This window comes from Populus nigra, chromosome 5 (genome assembly GCF_951802175.1).
Source record: "Populus nigra chromosome 5, ddPopNigr1.1, whole genome shotgun sequence".
NCBI lineage: Eukaryota > Viridiplantae > Streptophyta > Magnoliopsida > Malpighiales > Salicaceae > Populus > Populus nigra.
In genome coordinates, this window is record NC_084856.1 from 3,651,979 (window position 1) to 3,670,391 (window position 18,413).

The 18,413-nt window shown below is 35.1% G+C and overlaps 3 protein-coding genes across 8 annotated transcripts; 2 read left to right on the forward strand and 1 right to left on the reverse strand.

Moving 5' to 3' along the window:
* Positions 1 to 283: 283 nt before the first annotated feature.
* Positions 284 to 7,150, reverse strand: LOC133694110 (mitochondrial Rho GTPase 2-like). 4 transcript variants are annotated; one of them, XM_062115555.1, is made up of 14 exons: positions 6,761 to 7,150; positions 6,539 to 6,671; positions 6,291 to 6,440; positions 5,716 to 5,892; positions 5,129 to 5,353; positions 4,973 to 5,041; positions 4,797 to 4,852; positions 3,114 to 3,195; positions 2,186 to 2,397; positions 1,938 to 2,007; positions 1,635 to 1,759; positions 1,121 to 1,271; positions 782 to 968; positions 284 to 656 (listed from the first exon to the last, which is right to left on the reverse strand). In XM_062115555.1, the coding sequence occupies exons 1-14, from the start codon at positions 6,970 to 6,972 to the stop codon at positions 583 to 585; spliced, it is 1,923 nt and encodes a 640-aa protein (XP_061971539.1). In that variant the 5' UTR covers positions 6,973 to 7,150; the 3' UTR covers positions 284 to 582. The 4 variants fall into 4 exon arrangements, with proteins under 4 accessions (XP_061971539.1, XP_061971538.1, XP_061971536.1 ...); XM_062115554.1 differs by having other exon boundaries at positions 1,635 to 1,747; positions 5,129 to 5,380; XM_062115552.1 differs by having other exon boundaries at positions 284 to 653; positions 5,129 to 5,380.
* A 123-nt stretch (positions 7,151 to 7,273) lies between these two features.
* Positions 7,274 to 9,411, forward strand: LOC133694112 (pentatricopeptide repeat-containing protein At4g02820, mitochondrial). Of its 3 annotated transcripts, XM_062115557.1 has the most exons (3): positions 7,274 to 7,584; positions 7,709 to 8,974; positions 9,072 to 9,411. In XM_062115557.1, the coding sequence occupies exons 1-2, from the start codon at positions 7,306 to 7,308 to the stop codon at positions 8,969 to 8,971; spliced, it is 1,542 nt and encodes a 513-aa protein (XP_061971541.1). In that variant the 5' UTR covers positions 7,274 to 7,305; the 3' UTR covers positions 8,972 to 8,974; positions 9,072 to 9,411. The 3 variants fall into 3 exon arrangements, with proteins under 3 accessions (XP_061971541.1, XP_061971540.1, XP_061971543.1); XM_062115556.1 differs by having other exon boundaries at positions 7,709 to 9,411; XM_062115559.1 differs by having other exon boundaries at positions 7,448 to 7,584; positions 7,701 to 9,411.
* A 6,414-nt stretch (positions 9,412 to 15,825) lies between these two features.
* Positions 15,826 to 18,249, forward strand: LOC133694177 (uncharacterized). The gene is made up of 5 exons (XM_062115639.1): positions 15,826 to 16,025; positions 16,161 to 16,232; positions 17,521 to 17,692; positions 17,808 to 17,897; positions 17,983 to 18,249. The coding sequence occupies exons 1-5, from the start codon at positions 15,933 to 15,935 to the stop codon at positions 18,123 to 18,125; spliced, it is 570 nt and encodes a 189-aa protein (XP_061971623.1). The 5' UTR covers positions 15,826 to 15,932; the 3' UTR covers positions 18,126 to 18,249.
* The last annotated feature ends 164 nt before the right edge of the window (positions 18,250 to 18,413 follow it).

An 18,413-nucleotide genomic window follows, 5' to 3' on the forward strand; every position in this document is an offset into this window, starting at 1 on the left:
ATAATGTATAGAATGCAAATTGTAATTTTCCAAATACGAGACAGAACAGAGCAACTAAACTACTTTCATTTCAGATTTTAATTATTTTATTTTATTTTAAGCAATTCATTTCAACCCTCCCCACTGAATCAGTAACCTGGTGGCTGGCTGGGCAAGGCCCGCCATATCAGGTCCGGTTTAGACAACCGTGCTCTTAACACAACCATACGGGGGAGGGAAGGTGTGCCTGAGCAAGGTGATTTTCTTATATACAAATACACAAACTGGGACGCGCGCACATAGATACAATTATAAAGAGAGAGAGGTTTGATAGCACCACGGCAAAAGGAGACGGTCTTCAACAATGCCAAAGGCATAAATCCTAGCAAACTAGAAAAATGATTGAGGCTTAGCAAAATTATAGAGAGAAACAAATCAGAACATGAATTAGATGGTTATTGCAGAGTGGTTGAAAGAATTGTAGATGTTTTATATACACGGGTTCCATCATGAGCTTCAATTGCAAAAACTTGGAAAAGCCTTCCTTCAAGTTTCAAAGCCAGCAAATAGCAGGAGTTGATGATTGGTCAAATCATATAGAAGCTAGCTAGGAGAATTTCTCCTTCCACTGTGGGCACGAAAAGCTGCCATTCCAGCAACAGCAAAAGCAGCGCCTACTGCACATGTAAAACACAGTTGAGACAATTCATGCAGACATGTATAGCATGATATGAGTGTCGTTTGTGTTCATGCATCAGTGTAGTGAGTTTTCTTTTTCCCCAGTGGGGGTGGGAAGCTTAACCTGACATAAACAGGAGAGAGTGATTGACAAGCTGGTGGAACTGCTTGCGTTTCCTCCCGGCCACAGTTTCAGGAATGTTCAAATGAGGGTGTTCGGCGGCACTTAAGATCCTGCAGAAAACATTATTCATATCTCCGAGCTTTGAGCTGATAGGAATAGAAGCCCCTATTCCCAGCTCCTGGCAAACCTGAAGACGAATTTGGAACTATCACCACAAGCATAGCTTAAAAATAATACAAGTGACGGCAATGTGTATGTGAAGTTGCAAGATTTTACAAGTGGTACCAAATTTCGGAAATTGGGCATGCAAAGATGAGGTTTCAATGACAAAATGTATACCCTTGCTGATTTTTGCACACTCATTGGATGTGGATCCAAGTCATCCTTAGCAGCGATAATGAGACTAGGCACCCCATAACCACTTTCTTCTCCATGCCTAGCAACCTCTACAAGAAGTTCATTTGACCTTTTCCATGAATATTCATCCGAACTGGCAATAAGAATTATATGTCATGCCATGATATCTATATATTTAAAGAGAGGAAATAAAAAAGTATAAAGAAGAAACTAATTCCAATAGTATATTTCTTCCCCTTCCAATAGAATCAATGCCATTCATACACTTTAAAGGTATGTGCACGTGAAACTCACATGGCACATGCATTTGTGGAGGATGGAGCAGAGCCAATAGTTGAAGAATTTGGTAAAATGAAGATAACATGCACCAATCAGAGTCAAATAATTGAGACAGATATAATATATGGTCATAAAAGAGATCATCTACCAACTAATGGACTACCAATAAATACAAGAGAGTCAAACTTGCCTGCTAAAAATCACCAGTCAAATTTACCTGTCATAAACAAATACAGCAACATCAGAGGACGACAGAGATTCTTTATTGGATAGAAATTTTTTCACTCCGTCTTCTGGTATCTCTCGCAAAATAAGAGTCTTCTTATTCCCCTGCAAGGACAACTGCATGACCATATACCTTATGTCTATGATACTTTGATGAAGATGACCCGGTACATTCTCCTTAATATCAGATCATAAATACACATTGAAACATAATTTTCACTCATGTTTTGAAAAAGACCTGTTTAGAATGGTATTCTATAGAACTACCACCCAACAGAGTGGCTACCATACGTACCCCATGCTGGTCAACAACATTCACTGCATAGCGCTCACCAGCTATCAGTTCATGACTTTCTGAGAATGGCCTGTGTTGGAATTGGCAGCAGAAAATTACTATTGCTTGGTAGAAAGCAGAACTAAAAAAATAAAACAACTGGAAACAAAACAAACTAGGTTCTCCTTGAATGACTCAGAGAAGTTAACAGAAGAAATTATCTAGGGCATATTGGCTACAATGGACATGACATAGGTTTGAGACAATACCTTCCTAAGAATGAATTCAACAGAGTGGACTTTCCAGCATTTTTAGGGCCAAAAACTAAGCAGTGGAAAACATTTCTTTCTGTTTGCTGCTTCTTACGATCAACGGATCTTCTCCGAGTAACATGAAGTGCTGAAGCAGGATTTCCTCCATATCCAATGTATAGCAAATTAGCCAAACTACCTTGTGGATCCAGCATGGTCATAAGAGCCCACTGCAAACAAATGTTCAATATAAATAAATTTGACAGATAGCACAAGAAGATTAAAAGTAATGGACTTAAAAGTGACGAGATAAAAAATGGATGTAGACAAATATTTATAAAGAAGTCTTTCATTTTCTAGAGAAAATAAGGATATTCTTCCCCAAAAACACAGAAAAGAGAAAGAAGAGTAGAAAAGACACAGAAAGAGATAAACAGTAACCACAGGTCAATTTTTTAGTACGAGGAAACAATATAGAAGATAAGCAATTATAGCAAAACAACTTCGAAGCAGTATATAAAGATAGGCCTCTCCCAGACAAATTGGATAAGCACCAACCAAGCTTCCATCATAATAAGATAGCCAGAGTAGCAGATTCCTCTGAATAAGGACTCCATAACTTTCACAGAATACTGGCACCAAGTGTTTTACCAAGTTATAAGCATATCATCACCATTGGTTCATTTAATAGTATCTTTTGTAAGCCTCCAAAAACATCCATTATTTTTTCATGTTTAAGAGGACTTTTCAGAAGGCTGATGTCAGATGTTTCCACGCATCATGCCTTCACCACCATCAAACAACAAAAGGAATAGAAACGGGCAAGAAAGTAAATTGTTTAAGGTGGCCAAGAGAAAGCTGTTGTCACATAGTATAACATGTTGGAATGCGTTAAAGCCACCAAGAATGAGCAGGAACTAGATAAAGAGTAGTTAGCACTGCAAACCTCAGATAGAAAACCCTTCAGAGTTAAATTTCCCTGTGTGGTTCTCTCTGCAGCATCCTTGTAAGGAGCCTCACCCCAAGGACTGAAATATAGAAATGAATAGCACATTTACAAGTACTATGTAAACAGAAGAAACCCCATTACAGCAATTTGCAAGACCTTAGGAAACTTGAAAAAAAAGCAGATTGGAAAAGGGATAATATTTAGTCCTTGCTTCCAATGCAGATGCAGTCAAAAGAAAATAACTTCAACAGAAACTGAGAGGAAATGTAGCTATGCCTAATACCCTCAATGCTATATCCTAGATAATTGTTGGCAATGCTGTGAAGCCATACAAAGAAAAAACAATGTTCTTGTATTTGCAGTTGTCATTCAAAAACAAATTACTGTATTTGCAATCAAAGCCTCCCTTTGACAGAAAAACAAAAAATTTGAGATCTTGCAGTAGCAGCTGCAACAGGAAAGAGATGACAAGCCAATTTTTCATATCTTCATGCTTGCTTCTCATCATCCTAATATCATAAGTTCCTCCTCATAATTAACAAGATACAAAGTCCTCCAGAGATTGGACAATCAGGAAGCAGCCCTTATGCAGCATTGCAAAACTACCTTTAAAGAAACAAGAAATGGACGTGCCAAACCTGCTTTGCTTGTTATCAGCTTTCAACCATTGATCAATAGAATTTTGTTTCGATATTCTATCTACAGGAAGCATACCTTAAAATATTTTTTGACATAACAATGAAATATTCCCAAACTTTTAGGAAGGAGGAAAAATACATGCCTAGAAAAATATCCTATATTTTGTTTTGTTTTTGTAGAATTTAGAATTGGATCAAACATCTAGCTCATTAACCGAATCCAGCAATAGAAGGAAAACTGAAGATGTAGTAAATCTGCAGCTATGCTTGTTCATTTCATGATCTTGTTCTGAGATATAAATGTTTATTGCTCTTTGCATTGAAGTGGCATTTTCATGAGCTTTCTATTTTGTAACATTTAGATAAATTTAAATACGAAAAATTTGGCTCTTTCATTCCAATCCTTGAACATATGTTTTTATCATGGAGAGTTTATAAGGAGTTCAGCTTTGCATGATTTTTTGCGTTAAAGGCAAAAAATAGTTGAAATAAGCTAACTAGTGTACATTGCAGTGATAGGTGGGGCCACTCTATTGTTTTAGTGTTTTGCTCATGCATAGTACAGGACAATATGTGAATTTCTGCTCCACCTCCTACCATCACCTTGTCCAATCTCATGGACAAGCATCAGAAGCATTTTTTTTCCATACCATCCCTCCCCTTCATACTTAGAGCCAATAACACCCTAGTCCTATTCTGTCTGATAAAGTCCAGTCCTATCTTGAATAAAACCAGGCCTGCATACTGTTTTGAAGCAGGGTAAATTGTCTAAATTTAGACCCACATGAAGCATGGGGATGCAAGGTTGTATTTTGTTCAAACTCCTGTATAAACTGATGACGTGTAAGTTTAAAATGAGAAACATGTATTCTTTCATCATCACATATGATGTGTAAGTTAGATGCATGCAATTTGTGGAATTATTGCTCGTATCATTTTTCACCCAAGAGAGACCAATGCACCCAAGAAAATACACAGTGAACAAACACTGGCAAATTATAGCAAAGAAAATCAAGGAACAAAAGCAAATAACCAGACTTACTTTTCTGGAGCAGTTGAAAATAGCTCATCAAGTTCAGTAGGTTGTAAGGCTCCATACTATTAAGTGTAAAGATTGAAACATTAGAAATCTTTTGGAGGTAAATTACATATGAACGGAAAAAGAAAACAAACTTCCAGGAAGTGACGATCAATAATCTGGTAACAGTTAATACATACATTATCGGTATCAAACAATCGGAACACCCGACGAACAAAGTCTACAGCTTCAATTGTCAACTCTACACTCTGCATGATGACAGAACAAACTCTACAATAATTAATAAGAACCAACACCAGACGAGCAGTCCAATAATGTATATCAGTCACACACACCTGATCAGGAGCATGCTTTGATGGAGCTGGAAGAAAATCATCTCTGAGTTTTAAATCATTGCCGTAGCCAAATTTTCTCAAAACAGCCCAAGTAGTTTCAAGGCGCCCTTTATCTATAAAAAGAGAATGGAGAAACAGGAACCCTTCAAGGGTAAGCCCCAGGTCATTGACCCCTTCTTTCTTCTTTTCTTGCACAACTCTTCTCACACCCACTATTTCAGCAGGCTGCAGTGGAGAGTCAAAACATTTAACCTGGTTACCATTATTGCAACATGTCAGAATCCCCAGCAACAGAATTGAAAAGTAGCTCTGGGCTTCTTAAGGGGTACCCTGCCTAGCATTAGAGGGGTTTTCAAAGAAGTTACTCTAACTGATATTCAGTGAATCGGGGTCCCGCAATGTCTTAATTTCTGGTTCCTTTTTACTAGAAGGAAATCGTATTCTCCGTTTTGGATTATCATTCTCATTATTTTAATAATATAGTTTGCCATTATTGAGAGAGTGAATGTTTAATAATTTTTATTGTTTGTTGTAATATTCAATTTGTCAATGAAGAAATGTAAAAGAGTAGAAAAGGGAAAGGAAACCTGAAAATCATTCAACTCTGCATCATTGAGTGCACCATCCATGTCACTATCACATAGAATAAATATCCTTCTCAATGCCCTTATACATCGGGGTTGCAAAGCTTGAGTGTCTTGATCAAACAAAGGAGCTGTTGGATGAAGTACAGCTTTTTGAGCATAATAGAAAACGTCAGGGACCTACATATAGTTAACTTTGGTTCTTAAGTTCTAACCTTTTATACTGCTACCATGTGAGTTTCAACGCAGAAAATAACAAGGTTAATGTTCTAATAAAGCATGACAACACCTCTATATGAACCAAAAAGTTCTGCCTTCCAACACAAAAGGCTAAAAAATTTGGAAGCCTGGTCATCAAAACAGAACTAGTTGCAGGGAAAAAATCCCTTAGTTCTTTATCCTTTTCTACTTTTATAGCTCTCGACATCACTACCAACTTTCCCTTCTCTTACAACATTTTACAATTCATCATAACATAACGAAACAAAACAGAAGAGCGCTCTATGCATGTCTCAATAAATTCTTAGATGTAATTGTTTGCTATGAAATTCAATTGCCTCTATCCAGAGAATAAATACCTGCATAAGGGTAACAGCAGAGCACTCTATACAGGTCTCAATCTCCCTATACTGTTGCATGATTGGTCCCATAACCGGCTCGAGGCTAATCGGCTGGTTCTCATCTCTCAAATCTACTTTGCAACCCACCACTATCACCGGTACCTTCACCTAATAAAAAAAAACAAAGTAACATTACATTCACCAACTAATAACCTACATTATAATTACAAAAATTGTAAATAAGAAAACAGAAAAAAAAAAAAAACCTCTAATCGACGAAATTCCTGAAGCCAAAAACTACTCAAACGAGTAAGCGTCAACGGAAAATCACACGCGTAAGTTAATATAATCACATCAGCTCGCTTCAATTCTTCATTTAGCTTTCCTCTACTCTCCAAGCTTTAACAAATTCAAGCAAACTAACTTTTAACTAACATTAAAAATACGTATACAATGCGTATGTGTGTATAAAATACAGAAATGCTTACCTTGCAGAAGTGTCGATGATAGTGATAGGAACGCGATCGGGGAAGAAATCGGCAGGGAGGCGAGTGGGTGGAAGCACGGGAGATAGGTTTTCAGGGAAAGATTCGGTGGCTGCCGCCGCAATCAAACTCGATTTTCCTGTTCCACGGTCTCCGACTACTACGATTCTCACGCCGATCTTCCCGCCGGCGGCAGCAGAATTCCCGCCTGGCATTGAATCTTTTTAAGAATAAAAAAATAGAGAGCGCGACTGCAAAACGAGGGAATCAAGAAATTAAAAGAGAGTAATACGATGGGAGAGTCTGCTATTTATATTTAGTAATTTATTTTTTAATTCATTTTGTGAGTGGGCACCAAGCTTGGCCACCGAGTTCGTTGGAGATTTGAGATTTTCAAAGTTATCTCGCGCGTCTACTGAAGCTAGAACTAGCTATGTTTTCTTCTTGGGCTTTAATGTTTAGGGCTCAATCAATTAAAGCCTCATATAAGCCCATGCATTTTGTTTAAATATCCAGCCCAGTGTAGAACCTCGGCCTGCATTTTGGAAATGTTGGTGCGGAACGTGCGGGGAACCCTTGCAGCCGCCGCGCGGCAGTTCTCGGCTACAGCAGTGACGGAGAAGGGTATTGTTAGCGGAGGAGAAGGGAAAAAGAGTGGCGGTGGAGACACGCTTGGAAGGAGGCTGTTTAGTTTGGTGTATGGAAAACGGAGTGCAGTAATAACAATAAGGAAATGGAAGGAAGAGGGACACAATGTCCGAAAGTACGAGCTGAACCGGATTGTTAGAGAGCTCCGTAAGCTGAAGCGGTACAAGCACGCCCTCGAGGTCAGAATCAGATTGATTGTCTTTGCTTTATTTTTTAGAACTGTTTGTTTTAATTTAGGAGGCTGCTGTTAATCTTAGAGTGCTTTTGTTGTGATTTTTACCTGATTAGTTATTAGATATGTAGGTGTGTGAATGGATGACAAAGCAGTCTGATATAAAGCTTGTACCGGGTGATTATGCTGTTCATTTGGACTTGATTGCGAAAATTCGTGGTCTAAATAGTGCAGAGAAGTTCTTTGAAGATATTCCTGATAAAATGAGGGATTATCAAGCATGTTCAGCTCTTCTCCATGTTTATGTCCAGAATAAATCGATCTCCAAAGCGGAGGCTTTGATGGAGAAAATGTCTGAATGTGGGTTCTTGAAGAATGCTCTTCCTTATAACCATATGCTATCAGTGTATGTTGCAAATGGGCAGTTGGAAAAGGTCGCGGAGATCATTCAAGAGTTAAAGAAAAAGACTTCACCTGATGTTGTTACTTATAATATGTGGTTAACTGCGTGTGCCTCGCAAAACGATGTGGAAACAGCAGAGAAAGTCTTTATGGAGCTGAAGAAGTCAAAATTAGATCCAGATTGGGTAACGTATAGTACGTTAACCAACTTGTATATCAAAAAGGAATGCCTTGAAAAAGCAGCGTATACTCTGAAGGAAGTGGAGAAAAGAGCTTCAAAGAAAAATCGAGTCACCTACTCCTCTCTTCTCAGTTTGCATGCGAACATGAAGGATAAGGATGGGCTACATCGAACCTGGAATAAGATGAACTCGGTCTTTAATAAAATGAATGATGCTGAATATAATTGTATGATATCTTCACTTGTTAAACTTGGGGAGTTTGGAGGAGCAGAGAATCTCTACAATGAGTGGGAATCAGTTTCTGCAACTCGAGATTCTAGGGTTTCAAACATAGTTCTTGCTAGTTATATCAATAGAAATCAGATGGAAGACGCTGAAAATTTTTGCCAGCGCATGGTGCAAAAGGGCATCACTCCCTGTTATACTACCTGGGAGCTTCTTACTTGTGGTCATCTGAAAATGGAGCAGATGGAAAAGGTTTTAGAGAATTTTAAGAAAGCCTTGTGTAGTGTAAGAAAATGGACTCCTGATAAAAGGTTGATTGGAGATATATTCAAGAATCTGGAGGAGCGGGGCGACATTGAAGGAGCAGAGCAACTTTTGGTTATACTTCGGGATGCTGGCCATGTGAGTACCATGATATATAATTCTCTTCTACGAACCTATGCGAAAGCAGGTAAGATGCCAGTTATAATTGAGGAGCGTATGCAGAAGGATAATGTGGAGTTAGATGACGAAACACATAAGCTCATACAGACAACTAGCACCATGTGTGTGAGTGAAGTTTCCAGTTTGCCTATTCTGAAATAAACGGTATACTCTGTCATCTAAATTCAGCATTAGCAACTTGTGATTTTCTGCTATTCAGTTTGGGCTCCTGATAATTTGCATTTGAATTTTATTTTGATAGTCCGCATATCCCCTGGTGCATCAGAGTTCCTTGAAATCCTTTTGGATGGGATAAAGGGCCATGGTTGGTCATCTCCTCCACTCTCGTATCCTGGTCTTCCCCCCACCGCCTTATTCATTAGGGTTCTACCAATAGATAGTTATTATTCAAGTGGACAATTACTGAATACATCACTAGGCACTAGTAATGACTCTGTTTAAGCATTAATCATATTCTGTGTTTTTGTTCCATTTTTTTATATCTGTAGCTCTGTAATGGAATTTGTCATAGTTATGCCCTTGATTGACCACCTTATTCAATAAGGTTTGTCCAATAGACAGTTGGTTGGAGTTGATGGGAATATTCTTATATATTCAACCAGATTAAAACAGAGTTAGTGAACTTTTGAACAGAATTAAGGGCAGAGAGGATCGGGTTGTGCATGGCCGTGGATCCTTGCAGGTTGTTTTATAAACAATGAGATTGATGAATAGGGAGAGATAGTGGGGTTGAACAGCCATTTGAAGTGGATTAGTTCCGGTTTAGTTTAGCGTAACATCATAACAAGTGGTTGGATAATCGAAACATTCGTTCAGTGGTTGGGACAATATCCTAATAGGAAGCCATAATTCTCTTAGAAATACAGTTTCCAGTAAAAAAGTTGCCCCACTGCTTCAAAGTTTCAAACTATAAGCTATACGGAGAAAGACATTTTTTATGCATGCTCAATGCTTAGGGTGGGTTAGAAAACGTGGTTTTTCAAAAATTTTGGATTTTTTCTTTAATTTTGCTTAAAATAATTATTTTTTTATGTTTTCATATCGTTTAGATATGCTGATATCAAAAATGATTTTTTAAAAATAAAATAATTTTATTTTAAAACATTTCTAAATAAAAAGTATTTTGAATTACCACTACTATCTAAATTTCAAACAAACTTTAATGAATACTAGATTTTTTTCCCACGTCACCCATAAGACGAGTCAATTTTTTTTTAAAAAAATAATGGTAATGAGTGAACTTGAATTTACTTGATTAATTCATGATTTGGGATAAAAGATAAAAAAAAAAAAATGAATAGAAAGCTAAGGTTCAATAGCTTAAGTTAAAGAATGAAATAAAAAAAATATCTAAGTTAAATTGGATTAATTTTTAAAATCAATAATTTTGATTATGAGATCGAGATAATTATGTAGAAGATAAAAAAAAATTGAACAAATTTTTTAACCATCAAAATTTTTAAAGAAAAACAAATAACAATTAAAATAATGTGAATAAAATAATGAGGATTAAATTTAGAATAAAAACTAATTAAAGAAAATAACAAGGGATTTAATAAAAAAAAAGGATTAAAAAAAAAGTAATTAAAAGAATGATAACCAAAATTAGAAAAAAAAATGAAATAAAATGTTGAGGGATAAAATTGAAAAAAAAACTAAATTAAGAAAAGGATTAAAAAAATGATAACAAAATCTGAAAAAAAGAAAATGAAATAAAAAAAAACCAAGAAAATGATTAAAAAAAATCAAAAATCAAGAGAATGAGTATCATATTTAATATAAAAACAAAACAAAACAAAACAAAAACAATAAAAATCTTATTGACCCCGATAACCCGATTATTCGACCCAACCCATAACCTGAGACATGACAGGGGTTGACTCCTAGGCCGAGTTTTAAAAGCATGATAAAAGAAAAATAAATACCATATATGATATGAAAACTCAATGAAATTAAACAATGAGAGATGAAATTGCCATAAAACAATTAATCAATAAGAGAACTCAAAATAAAAAGAATTGCAATCATAATAATGAAGATTAACAAAAAAAAATTAAAATAAAAAGATTAGGGATTTATCGAAAAATAAAATCCAAACAGAAAACGATTAAAAGCAAAATAAATAGAAAACAAAAGAATAAGGATCAAATTTGATTAAAAAAAACATAAAAAATCAAATGCAAATGGATAAAATTGAAAAACAAATAAATCAAATTCGATACTATCAAAAGATTAAGAACGACTTTGCAATTTTGCAAGGTTAGCACACCTTTCGATGTGGAGGAGAGAGAAAAGAGGGGGGCGGAGAAAACTTTTCGCTGGAGTTCTTCCATGCCATGGATGCTGACATGCGCCGCCCTACCATGTAGAGGGTGATGCGCTTTTTCGGACACCGCCTCGAAAGGCTGCCAACAACCACTACAAGAAGCTGCACCTTAAAAGGTGTCAGCGCCTCCCACTTACGGGCGCTTGCTTCGCACGTACCAATCATTTTTTTAAATTATAGAAAGACTAGAATACCCTTGACCCCATAAGATTATTACAAGAAAACCAAGGATAAAAAGCCCAAAGAACCCCTTGACCTTGGGCCAAAAAAAGATGACCTCATTGGCTATGTGGCAATTATACTATACAAAAAATGTGAAAATCTGAAAATTCCCCTAAAAAATCAGCTGTGTTTTTTTTTAAGGCAAGAGAGTAATTATACCATGCAATAAATATGTAAAAATAAAATTCTATCCTTAAATGTGTGTTCATTTTTATTTTTTTTTGTCATTGAATGGCTCATTAGTTGTTTTACTGTGGATTGCACTGTGCACAATCTACAATAAAATACTGATGAGTTTTAATTTTATTTATAATGCTAAAAGTTTTTAACCAGTTTAACCTAATATAAAGATAATATGTTTAATTGTTGGACATTAATTAAGGTTTAAGAAAAAATAAAGGGTGTCGGTAAAGTGTTGTTCACCAACATCCATGCTACTGTGGATTACAACAAAACACTTTTTTTTTTTCCATTCTGATTCTTTATTTTTCTTTAATTTGATTCCTCAATTTTTTTTTATTACTCCTTTAAAGTTGTATTTATTTGGAATTTGACTTTGCTATTTGTTTTAGATGCCTAGCTTATGGAGTCTTAGGGTATAAAAAAAGGAAGTCACTTAATGGATTCTCAGTTTAGATCTATTAAATGAAATTTTGTTAATTTAAAATGATTAGAGTTATAGGGATTGAATTTGAAATATAGATAAATATTCAATCTCTTTTTATTTAAATAATCAGGGCTGAATTGCACGGTCATATAAAAGTTCAACATTGATTTTTTTTTGTCACTCAATTTGTTTATTTTTTTTCAATTTAATCTTTTTAAATTTAGTTTATTTATTCGACTTAACATTGTTTTTTGAGTGCTTATAAAAGGAGATCCTATGGTGTCGAGGAAAAATTCTAACACGTGTTCAATGCTTGGTTTTGTAAAATTATGTTCAATTGTATTAGTCTAAAACAATTAATGCTCTAGTGGCGAAAGTAACTTCCTCCAGTATTGAACCATCACCTTTCTTGGTGTCTCTAGACACGTCTCAACAAACACATTTTGATGATGTTGTGTGTGTTAGTGTTGCAGGCGTGTGGCGGTAGATTTTCCCTTTTTATCTTCTCTCTTTTCTCTATCTTCTCCTCCGTTTTAGCATCATTCTCTCCAAAATACAAAGGGGTTTTATGATTTTATTTTCATGTCAAATATGGTCCTTGTATTTTTTTTATTGTTATTTATTTTGTTTTAAATTTTGTTTTATTGATTTTTTTTCAATTTCATCTCTCATCACTTTAGTTATAGGTTCAGAAAGTTAGTCTAGGTTGACTTCAGTCTTTGTTTAGATCCTTTTCTAAAATTGATTTTTTTTTCAATCTCATCCTTGGGGCTTCATTATTTTTTTTTCTCTTTCTTTTCTATAGGTGGTTCTGATTTGAAAACTCAATCCACAAGTTTGGCGAGTTAATATAAGTTGGCCTGGGGTTTTTTTTAATTGATTTTTTTTTTAGTTTCGCCTTTCAACATTGAGTGAGTTTGGGCATTGAATAACTTAATAATTATTTTCAATATGCTTTTTATAATGTTATTTTGATCTCGCGATCCAAGTCGCTAGTTTGAAAAGTTAGCTCGGGTTGACTTTGATTATTTTTTTTATTGTTTTTTAATTCCTTTTCTTCTAAATTTCAATGTTTAATGTTTGGTTGGTTAAGAATTGAGTTTCGTGATGGTTTTTTTCAATTTGCCTTCTATTAAGTTATCATGTTCTCATGAATTGGATTACAAGTTTGCCAAGCTAACTCGTTTTTTTAATTATTTCATCTTTCAATGATGGGTTGGGTGGGAGCTGGGCTTTATAATTTTTTTTTTGTTTGCTTTTTATAGGATATTCTCATTCTCATGACTCAAATCGCAATTTTAGTTGGTTAGTAAGTGAGTTTTGTGATTTTTTTATTTGTTTTCTATTAGATTATTTTCGTTTCATAACCAAGGTAGTTAGTTTATTGGCTTAACTCGAATTGACTTTGATTTTTTTTTTCATTTTTTTAAATTGTTTCTTTTTTATTTCGTCCTTCAGCAATAGGTTGCTTGGGAGTTGTACTTTGTCTTTTTTTTTTTTTTTGCTTTCTTTGGGGTAATCTCATTCTCCCAACTGAGGTAATATGTTTAGCTAGTTGGGAATTAGACGTTGTTATGTTTTTATTTGCTTTCGGTCTCGTAACCCGAGTGAAAGGTTTGCCCGGATGACTCAGATTTGTTTTTTTTAAATTGTTTCTTTTCTTATTTCATCATTCAACAATAGGTTAGTTGAGACCTCAACTTCGTCGCTTTTCTCAATTTGATTTCTATAGGGTTATATAATTCTCATGACTTAAATCATGAGTTTATCCAAATTGATTTTTTTTTATCCTTATATATTGACCTACTGATAATTGGCCTTCCTAATTGTTTGACTTTGCATTCTATGACATCATGATTTTCTTATGACATTATTTGCGGTTTTTTTAAGTTAATAAAGGTTAATTCAAATCTATTTAATATATAGGTGTCTTAATATTTTTTTAAAAAGTTTTTTTTCTAATATGCCACTATTTCATTATTTTAAAAGAGTAAACAATTGATTTTTATTTCATAATTGATTTTTTATGCTAACAAACATGTTAGCTATGTTTTTATATATATTTAAATAATTTAACCCGTGGGATAAATATCTAGTTGATAAGTATTTAGTTATAGTAACTCTAAGCGGCAAACCCTCTCCCTCTATTAGGAAAAGTAATGGTTTTGACGTCTATATATATATATATATATATATATATATATATATATATATATATATCATAGGCAGCTGAAAACTGAGTAGGAATGCAAATCCGACCATGAAAAAATTAGTCAACGAAAAAAATCCACTCCTGCCAAAGACGGCAGACAAATCTCCAAACAACTTGAGAAGAAGAACGAGTAGCTCACCAATATCGCATGTTTTAAAGTAGATCGGAATAGAAGTCCGAATTTTACAAGTCAACACATGAAAATTAAAAAGAGTCATCTATAGATTCTTTACTCCTTTAGGCTTCTGACACGTGTATGATATCCTCCGTGGGGCACCCTTACCTAAACCAAACAAAACATTTCATGACGCTGGAGTTTCGTGTGATGGTATTGGTTGTTAAGAAGAACAGCCACCAGCTCCAACATGCAAGGCTACTCTTCCGGGATAATTTGTCACCATGTAATAATCTGTTCAACTGATCACCAAATTATATATGCATAGAGTATTTAGCTACTAGTGCCACGTTACGTGTGGAGATGTGGTGTAATCACCAACCAATCACCATATCCAAAACCAAAATGATCGATCACGAATTGTAAAACAGGTTTGCAATGTTGATAGATCATGGAGTAGTGAGTTTTACAGTAAGGCGGTTTAGGAGTTCGGTCGAATTATATTTCCGAAAAAAATTATATTTTTTATTTTAAATTATTTTTATTTTGTTTTTGGATTGTTTTAATATGTTAATGTTAAAAAATAAAAAAATATATATTATTTTAATATATTTAGGAGTAAAGAAACACTTTTTGGTTTTATTTTTATGCTGGCCAATAATATTTTTTATTGGAACTTACCTTTGGAATTTTTCAGGCATTTAAAGTTTTGAAATGTACAAAATCAGGTAATTGAGATGTATTAAAGACGTTTGTTATTCATGCGAAGACCATAAGAAAAAAAAATGTATTTAAAGATGATGCTATGTTTAAAACATGAATGGGAAAAATACAAACCAAACAATAAAAATATATAAAACTATTAGGCTAAGTAATTTTTTATAATATCAGCAGTAAAAAACATTCTCGTTAAACTTAATTCAAGATCGAGTTGGCATAAAACACAAGTTATGAATTATATAATTAACTAATTTTTTTATAAAAAATAATCAAAATTGAATTTTTTTAAGTCAATAAATTTTGATTAAGTCATGAACTAATTCAAAATTTTAATTAAGTTATATCAAATTAATTTTTATCTATTTTTTATATTAAATTTAGTCTAAATCAAGTTCTAGTTTGATTCATCGAGCATTCCGGTTTTTTAACTATAATAAAAAGGCTTGTAGGTGGTCAGATTAGTAAAATTTACAGTCCAAAGCACCACATAAGCAGGGTAAATGTTTTAAAAGGTAAGGTGGTTTTATGCTTAAATCTAGTCCGAAATTAAGGGTCAGTTAAAGCAATTGAAGGACGCAAATCATACGCTTACAGGAACAGCAACCATGAGGCAGCTGAAATTCGTCATCATTTCGTCCATATCTCTTGGAAAACATTGTGCACGCGCTGAAGAAGAGAGTGATTATTATCTTGTTATAAAGGTCCCACCATCTATCATTTATCGCCCCCTCTTTCCACGTAACTATTTAGTTAGGTTGCAGGTCAGAAGTGGGAGCTTAAAAGCCTCCATCTCTCTACTCCAGAACAAGAAAGGAACTAAAATTACAATCCAAGCCTGAAGAGTGAAGCCGGAAACCTCCCTTTGCTTTTCTCTCCCTTTTGTCCTTCTCTCTGCGTTCAATGGCCGGTATTGACGATGGAGAAGTTGGATTTGAAGAAGCACTTTCATGCCTACCTTCTCATGTTCTAGATGAGGCTATATGGGACTCCAAGGTATAATATATACACGTACACATGATACACAAACATTATCATTCAAATGAATCACAGTTCAAGTTTTTGTCTGTCTTTACTCTTTAGGTTCCTAAGTTTTTGTTTTTGAAGTTTCGGGGCCATGTTTTGTTTTAGGAATATGTGAAGCAACACCACCACCATCAATATCGCAGTCTTCCCAAATTGCCTCTGGACCCACATCCACAGGTATGCGCTTCTTTCCTTCTTGTTGCTTCCACTTCCAGAAAGTGTTTTTATATATATATATATTTTCAGTTCAAACGTTTGTTTTCGTTTTTTGAATATTGAAGAAAATATTATATTGCTATAATATGATTAATTAATGCTACTGAAGTCAGGGTTTCACTTAAGCGAATGCTAGCTGCTGGTTGCTTAAACGTCCATAACCCAAAAACCAGGAAATGAAAGTGAGTGTATAATTGATTTTGAAGCCTAATGGCCATTCGATCGGTTTTCAACCATTTATGGCCTTGTTTTAGTGCCCCCAGCAAATAGTCTCGATGATGATATTATCGCTTCAAAGGGTCCTTTGCACGCTTCTCTACATTTTGGTGTAATTAAGGTGGAAGAGGCGTTAGATGGAATATAGACATGAATGTTGATGGCGTGTCATTTCTTACACGCATGCATGAAGTCTAAAAGACAGGACATGCAATTAATAGAAAGATGGCTACTAAACTGCAGGTAAAACGTGATAGGAACGCTGATAGATGATGAGGAGGTTACGATAATGTCATTAGCCTCTTGTCCTCACAAATAAATGGTATTTTCCACAGTTACAAACCAAAACGACATGCATTATGTTGTTTTTCCTCTGTCACTCGGGATAGATATGGATAAATTCTTGTGGTTGATGGTGAGATAAGCTTGAGAATTGGGGATGTGTCAAAAGCGGCTTTCCGAGAAGCGGTTTGCCGTTGGTATCGGAATTCTTCCTTTTTGTCATCATACGTGATATTTAGAAAGTTTTCTCAGAGAACGTCCAAATCACATAGGCCTATGTACCCAACTCGATCCTACGGATGGTGAGTTAAGATAAAGATGGAAGACAATTTTACACAAAACATCACACAAATTAATGTAAACACACTGGATCATATATATATATATATATATATATTAATTCTGAGGGAGTTGAGTAGCCGACCATGTACGTTTTTAACCACGAAAAAGAGGAGAAAACCAAGATGCTTACTGATAACATAGAATAATATCCTGCACAGAACAAGACCTAAATGATTTTATTGCACTAATTCGGGTGAAATACTGTAGGGTTTACAGTAAAATGTTTTTGAGTGTTTTCATAGTGGTTCTTTCTTACTGTTAACGACAGAGGTTGTAAATCTCTTCTCTGACCAATTTTGCTAAATAATAGAAGTATAGAAGATATCATCATTTAAAAATATTCCTTTAAAATATCTTTGTGGACTCCAGTAATGAAACTTTATAACCCCACCTGCTTGTGTTCTATCAGCGCCCAAAATCCAGCCCAAGACCAGATTGTAGAACAAAATACGCCACTAACTGGGCATCAGGGGGCCCTGGAATGCAAGCTGTTTTTCTAGATTCTGGTAAAAAATCATCAGGGACCGGAGTTTTTCTTCCACAAAGGGCAGGAACCAACATGGAATCTAGCAAGAAGCCAGGTACTGCATCTTTGATGGAATGATGCGAACGTCTGATACCACAACTGTGATCCTGCTAAAATGAAGAGGCACTGAAAATATCATAACTGACGTACTGTCTTTCATGATTGTGCAGCTTGCGCTCCTGTTCTCCTCCCCGCACGTGTTGTTCAAGCTCTAAATATCAATGTGCATGAAATAGGGTTGCACATAACACCCCGGCAAGGTTAGGCGTTTTGCTTTTCTCTTCTATGCGTATAGCTTTTCTTGGCTTTATGATTAATTTGTTGCCAGCTATTGTCTTATTGCAGATGCCAAAAATAAATCAAAAGGCAGAGACTGCAATTCTTTCAAGAAGAAAAATAGCAAGGACGTGTCAGCACAATGCGCTGTTGCAATAAATAATGAGAATTCTTCACCAGAGATATTTCTTCCCAAAGAGTGGACTTATTGATCCCCAAAGGGGCTGCCATATCACAGTGCATAAAAGCAAGAGCTCTCATTATGTTGTGCTGCTAAATATCTTGTACAATGTAAATTGAATAATAATAACAGCACGCTATCTCCTTTATTGTTTATCCAAAGCTTCATTGGCATGAGACTTCTTTTATAGCTTGCATGCAAGTACGATATTGGTAGGACAGCGCTGGGTTTAATCTTGAAAAAATTTCCAATGACAGGATGGAAGTCTCTGGTGGGTATTATATTAGCAAGCTATATTTTGATCGTCTGATTGATGATC

Excerpts from the sequence above, each read along its gene's own strand:
- LOC133694110 (XM_062115551.1), bottom strand. The coding sequence starts at position 6,972 with ATGCCAGGCGGGAATTCTGCTGCCGCCGGCGGGAAGATCGGCGTGAGA. Across the intron at positions 6,672-6,760 it reads ATCATCGACACTTCTGCAAG|CTTGGAGAGTAGAGGAAAGC; the intron begins GTAAGCATTTCT and ends AATTTGTTAAAG. Across the intron at positions 2,008-2,185 it reads TTGAATTCATTCTTAGGAAG|GCCATTCTCAGAAAGTCATG; the intron begins GTATTGTCTCAA and ends ATTCCAACACAG.
- LOC133694112 (XM_062115556.1), top strand. The coding sequence starts at position 7,306 with ATGTTGGTGCGGAACGTGCGGGGAACCCTTGCAGCCGCCGCGCGGCAG. Across the intron at positions 7,585-7,708 it reads GGTACAAGCACGCCCTCGAG|GTGTGTGAATGGATGACAAA; the intron begins GTCAGAATCAGA and ends TTAGATATGTAG.
- LOC133694177 (XM_062115639.1), top strand. The coding sequence starts at position 15,933 with ATGGCCGGTATTGACGATGGAGAAGTTGGATTTGAAGAAGCACTTTCA. Across the intron at positions 17,693-17,807 it reads GGAATCTAGCAAGAAGCCAG|CTTGCGCTCCTGTTCTCCTC; the intron begins GTACTGCATCTT and ends ATGATTGTGCAG. Across the intron at positions 17,898-17,982 it reads GCACATAACACCCCGGCAAG|ATGCCAAAAATAAATCAAAA; the intron begins GTTAGGCGTTTT and ends GTCTTATTGCAG.